Consider the following 6,521-nt stretch of genomic DNA (forward strand, 5'->3'; position numbering starts at 1 on the left):
TAAGGTGGGTAGCGATGAAGTCACGGTGCGTGAAAAAAATATGTTTTTTCAGACGATCACAGGCAAATCATCTAATAAAAGTTAAAAACAGTCAAATCAAATTCTCATAAAACGCATTAGAACTACGATCATATTTAGTGGTCGAACAAACACGATATCACGTGAGTACAACGTTACTTATGACACATCGACAACGTTCATAATTAAAACGTAATATAATAACACTATTGGTGTTAGAATTATTATTGTGCGTTACAATAATACTGTGGTGTACGTCGTAATTGAATAAATTGTTAGAAAAATAGCGACGGCCAAATAATATTTACCATAAAGCAATGTTCAGTGTTCATATAACAATACTCTGGCCTACGTTTTCCCCATATTGATGATTGATAATTCAACATTATATTATTGATTATGCTAATCTAGAAAATTCAGTTCGAACCGTAGTAAGAATCTACGTGTAAGATTAATACACACAGACAGTAACATATTTGTGTCCGTGACACTCGCAACCGAGCAGGTAGATATTTATAGTTCAGTTGAAGGCTTTTCGAAAAGCTGGAAAATATTGAATGGGCGATGATGGTTAATCGCTTTATCGGTAATCTACCAACAATTAGACGAACAATGAGCGTATTTAATTATTTAGTACATTCGAACTCTTTGGTCAGAGGTTCCCAACACTTTTATCTCCACTTCCTATTTACATATTTTACTTACATCATTTACGTAGCGACAATAATACAATTTTTTTTTTTAAATTTCGCATTATTGAATGATAATGTCAATATTATACGTTTATTATTTAATGTTAATACATAATTATTTATTTAATAAACCAAAAAATATTGAACTTTAATAATAACAATTTCTCCGCGTATCGTCTACAAGTTTTCCACGTACCACAGATTGGATGGTATTCTTTTCCAACAAAATTCCAAGGGATCAAAGTTCTTTTTCTTTTATTAGCAAAATAATCATAACCAAGAGGAAGGAACACTGGTATTCAATTGACAGAACAAATAGTTATCTAAGATAATTTTTCAAGCAGTTGGTGTACATACGAGTATATAAATATACATAAAATTAATCTTTTTCAAATGCACCATAAATAATAAGAAGATACCTACATGGGATTTTTCTACGTAAAAGAATAAATTATGTCAAGACTTAATATTTTATCTTAGGCGGTCATAAAGGAGATAAGTTTGGGAACTATTACCTTTTAATTTTTATCGTTGCATAATTTTTTCTATATTAATTACAATATGACCGAGCCAATGACAAATCAATTAGAAACAACTTAAAGAGCGGGACATAGTAGAATGTTTTTTTTTATTTTTAAGGCCGTGTACTAGGTTCAACTTAAAACATCATTTCAGTAACGTTAAAGAAATATATATGATCTACTTCAGACGGATAGTTAACATCGTGAAAGTCATTGATTTATACATTTAATAAAACGTCTTCGAATGTTATCAATATAATAATAAAATATAAATACTCAGTTCTATGCTAGTGATATTTATCGAATGTTACAAAAGAAAAAAAAAAATTATTTAAATACTCACATATCACATATGAATTACGTTCGATCAAGGTACGAGAACCTTATTGGTTCATGGCACGCACGGATTAAAACGAAACACACAATTCCATTTTATATTGGCTACATCATTATTATTCTGTTTACTATATTTAATATAACATAGATTACGCGGTCGTAACACAACGACCAAAGAGGTCGAATATGTAGAGAGTACGGTTTTTTTAATGAACTGAGTGAAATACTAAAGAAAAATGATAAAATATTATTATACATACATAGTACAATAGTTTGATAACATATATATGTACATATATAGACGTTTATCTATTAAATTGTTTTTCATCATTGAAAAAACAAATATAAATTGCTTTAATTCTATACATACACGAGATTATTATTAGAAATTATAATTTATAATTAAAGTAGAATGACTGTGGCAATAAATTGTCATTTTTCAAAATTTATGCATTTGACAAATTAACTTTATAATTCTAATCTACCAAGGTACAATTTTAGTAATTATTATCGGAGGTAGAGTAGTGATACTTATAGCTATATAAATAATACACAAATGTCAATAGCATATATTACTATTAATGGGTATACAACTGATATAGACATAAGTAAAATAATAAAATACAAACAAATAAAAATTTGAGATAATTTGTTATTAAAACAAAAATTTAGTAATAAAAAAAAACTACTTATAAAATTTTTTATAGTTGAAAAATTAAAACAATCATAATTTTTTCTGGATATATGGTCAAACATACATTTTCCACATATACCGGGATATTTATAATAAATATTATATAAAATATTTATAATCACAAATTTGAGATGGAAAAATATTGGTTAAAACTATCATTAGCACTTTTTTTATACCAAAGAGAGGAACTACTAAGATACAATAATTTTCACGTGACTAGTAATTAATGTTAAGTATTATGATAAAATTTCTTTTTCTTCTATGTTTGCTAAGCGTAATAATAAAAATAATACCATCACCATATTAATAAAGGTGCTTTTACAAATGGTAGTTATATCATACAAATGTATATTTTTCACCTATTTATGTTTTATGTATATAAATATTATAATCATACAGACATTTTTATCTAAATTAAAAAAAAAATAATAATAATAATATTAATTTTATGATTAATAAAATCAGTTAAATTAGTACTTGTATACAATATTGATAAAAATGAAAAAAAAGGGAAATTTCTAACATTCTGGATATGGCATATATCTATACACATATTATAGTTTCGATAACATTTAATTATTATACATACATATTAAACATATTTATATATTACATAAATATATAAATATATGTTATAATGTATGAGCACAGATAGTAAATATAATTACTCAATGCTATGTATTGTCTAGTGATAAAAACAATTTTGAAATATATAAGTATGTAAGGGGACCTTGTGAAGGAAAACTCGAAAACATCTACAACAATGGTCCCTTGTAAAACTATTAGAAAAGCTTAATTAATATTATAGTACATGATTGTATGATTAACAAAGTAGGTTCACATACATAAATATTTATTGCAATTATAAAGCCGCATCCACCTAAGGGCACATACAAATGAGGCATCAAGTCATATAAATAAGCTTGACCAGCCAGTTAACAGGCTGTAACAATGTGGGTTCCTCATGAACTGCAAGCACATAAGTTTAGAAAATGTGCGCACTTGTGTAGATACGGTTTGATTATAAAATAAAATTAGACATAGTATTAACACTGATCATAAAAGTGTATATAAATTTTGGGATAGTGTTACCCTTATTTTATAACTTTTTTTTTAAATATAATTTTAATAAAATGTTAAAAATTTCAAATTAAACAATAGTGTTATTATAGAACTATAGATACATACATAAATATATATGTTCACAATCTTATTTTAGAATAATAAAGATCAAATCGGAAATTTGTTCTACTGTACCATGTTCATTTATAATAGTGTACAACCTTTACATTTTTGAACACTCTCGCCTTCACTTAAATTGATAACAGGATTAGGTTCATCTTCAATGTGAGCGCTTTGGTCATGCCGTCTCTAAAAAGTTATAAATTATATTAGAAGAATTGAAAGCATTAAAAATTAAAAATTTACTTTAAGCTCAGAAGCAATTGTAATAAAAGCTTCTTCGATATTTTTATTCTCTTTGGCCGATGTTTCCAATACAGACAATAATTCAGGGAAATATTCACACATAGCGTCTGCTTCAGACAACTCTACTTGGCGGTTTTCTTCCAGGTCACATTTATTACCTATACATATAATGATAGCATAAGTCAAATTTGAAACACATAAATTTATACACTTACCGATCAATACGAGCAAAACATTTGACGATGTATACCGACGTACCTCTTCAACCCATCGTTGCAAGTTTAGGAAAGTAGCACGTTTTGTTATGTCATACACTGTAAAACAGAACATCATCAATATGTGTACAGAGGAATAAGATGATCATTAACAAAGATTACCTAAAAGGACCCCGTTGGCTGAACGATAATAACTCTGGGTAATAGTACGAAACCTTTCATGACCCGCTGTGTCCCATATCTGAAGCTGTAATATATGTGTTGTTTATGAATTAATAATTCTTCCAAACATGCTTATTATTTATAAACACATGTATGTGTATGTATAAACGAATGCTACCAAATTACCTTGACCTTCTTGCCATCGATCTTGATGGTTTTCATGGAGAAATCAACGCCAATGGTGTTGCCCTGGTTTTCAGCATAGGTGCCACTTTTGAAGCGCTGCACCACACACGTTTTGCCAGTGCCACAGTCACCAATAAGCACGATCTTGAACAAAAAATCGAAATTGTCTTCGGCCGGCAAAACGGCTACACCGGGTGTCTGGGCAGCCGCAGACGACGAACTGGACGCAGCCGAACCGGAAGTTTTAGACATGACTAGTGTCACTCGAGTGTTCAGTTGGATTCGACGTCGGTGGTCGTCTGTTTACGGCCGCGGCCGTAGCGCATAACCGCAGGACGGGACCGGCGGACGGAATTCTCGGACACGTTCGCGGGTACGCCGAAGAGCAGCGCACAGTGACACACCGTACACGGACGGGGCGACGACTCGATAGGGCACGGGCTAGGGATCGGCAAACGACTGGGGAGTCGATCCGGCGGAGTACGGGTTCGGGGATTAAGCCTATCTACAACGTGGCGATGCGAAGACGCGACGGCGACGGCGGAACGTTGACTGGTGTCCACTCAGTACTCGGTACGGCCACGGTCGTTATACGGCGGGGTGGACGTCGTAGTATGGCGAGACACGGAGATGTCGTGAACGCGCAAAGCACAGAGAGAAAAACTTTACGGCTGCAACAATAACACAGTTATCTCCGTGGTCTTTGTTATCTAAACATATGTTACGTCTACCGCCGAGGACTCTAGAGCGGGTACGATCAGTGCGGACTCGGTATCAGGTACAGGTGAGGTAAGGCAACCGCGGTATCTGCGCAGGTCCGGACTCCGCGACGTCGGGTGGCGGTGAATTGCGTTATCGCGGCGTTGGTCGATCGTTATCTACGTAACCGCGGTATCAGCGTCCAATCGCGATCGTCGTTCTCTCGCAATGGACCCGCTGGGAAATTTACCGTTTCGGAACGCAAAACTGCGAGTAGTTGTATTATTATTCACTGCGGTCGTAGGACAAAGTGGAACTGCGGTCCAGAACCTCAAGGACCGGTTGAGCAGGAGGGGCGCCCCGGACGTTTCTGAGATTAAACATCCTTCAAATGTTTGACAATGTTGATGGAGGAATTCAACAGTAACTTCCCAAATCATACGTGATGATTCTAGTTACAATCAATGGGTGGATTTAGGAGGGTTCACTGGTGGCGAGTGCCACCCCCGTCGGAAAAAAATACCTAAATTTTATTTAGAAGAACTAAACTATAGATTGTGAAAATAAATGTTAACAGTTTTAGTACAATATTGTCATATTTTTTAAGGGAGTCAAAGCCTCCCCCAATACTCCCCTACATACGCCCATAGGCGAGCCCCGGTTTGACCGGAATTTTTTTGGGAACATAGTAAAATTTAAACTAACCATAGTAAAATGTCTATATATATTTTAATACTTTCGTGGAAATCAATTGTATTTATATCCTTTGATATTAAAGAATTTAACGTTTTACTTTTTACTTCAAAAATATGTGTCTAAAAATTAGCAATATAATACTTGATTCTAGGTATAGATATAAATACTACATTGCTTTTAATTTACAACAGAATCTACTATGTTGAAGTATTAGAAAAAAATTAGGGGTACTGTTTAAGTATTGGTGTACTAATTGTATTCAGGTTCGAAAGGAAGTTTAAGTCTGCGCACGTCTATGCATACGCCTATAATCATCTATTTTATATAATGTCTTCTATAAAATGCTCCAACCGTAAATTAATACTATATCCTCCTTTGTAAAATCAGTGTTATAAGAAGATCAAGTGTTTTACAATATGAATATTATGTATAATACAATAGTTCAGTCATATTAGACGAAAAAAAGGGGTTCAGCTCTGAAAAATTCACATCTAGTTGAATTTTAGTACACACCTTTATGATATCGTCATAAACAATATGTAAAAGTCGGCTTCGATATCATACACGTGTTAAAGGTTATTAGAGGTCAAAAGTCACAAAAATGGCCTTTTTAGATGTATTTTTTTTTTTATTTGTCGTACAATAAAAGGTTTTGGATAAAAATTGTAGAAGAGATGTTATATAGTTATATATAAAAAAATTTTTATGATATTTTCACGTAAAAGTTATAGTTTTTGTGTTATAAGGCCATCAAAGTGTATACTTTTAATGAAATATAATTTTAAATTATATAAACAAATAAAACGAAAAAACCTACAGCTTTAGGTATATATTTATTTTTAAAGTCGGGTAATCCAGTTCACAATTTGAAGTC

General features: G+C 32.3%; 1 protein-coding gene across 1 annotated transcript; it reads right to left on the reverse strand.

The window, feature by feature from the left end:
- Positions 1 to 2,959: 2,959 nt before the first annotated feature.
- LOC112682461 (ras-related protein Rab-43) lies at positions 2,960 to 5,015 on the reverse strand. Its single transcript, XM_025553063.1, has 5 exons — positions 4,253 to 5,015; positions 4,067 to 4,151; positions 3,905 to 4,003; positions 3,690 to 3,847; positions 2,960 to 3,632 (listed from the first exon to the last, which is right to left on the reverse strand). Exons 1-5 carry the CDS (start codon positions 4,502 to 4,504, stop codon positions 3,528 to 3,530), a joined length of 699 nt encoding a protein of 232 aa, XP_025408848.1. The 5' UTR covers positions 4,505 to 5,015; the 3' UTR covers positions 2,960 to 3,527.
- Between the last annotated feature and the right edge of the window lie 1,506 nt (positions 5,016 to 6,521).

The sequence above is a fragment of the Sipha flava genome, unplaced genomic scaffold (assembly GCF_003268045.1).
Source record: "Sipha flava isolate LNK unplaced genomic scaffold, YSA_version1 20487_pilon_pilon, whole genome shotgun sequence".
Lineage (NCBI taxonomy): Eukaryota > Metazoa > Arthropoda > Insecta > Hemiptera > Aphididae > Sipha > Sipha flava.

Excerpts from the sequence above, each read along its gene's own strand:
- LOC112682461 (XM_025553063.1), bottom strand. The coding sequence starts at position 4,504 with ATGTCTAAAACTTCCGGTTCGGCTGCGTCCAGTTCGTCGTCTGCGGCT. Across the intron at positions 4,004-4,066 it reads AGCCAACGGGGTCCTTTTAG|TGTATGACATAACAAAACGT; the intron begins GTAATCTTTGTT and ends TCTGTTTTACAG. Across the intron at positions 3,848-3,904 it reads TGTTTTGCTCGTATTGATCG|GTAATAAATGTGACCTGGAA; the intron begins GTAAGTGTATAA and ends TTATATGTATAG.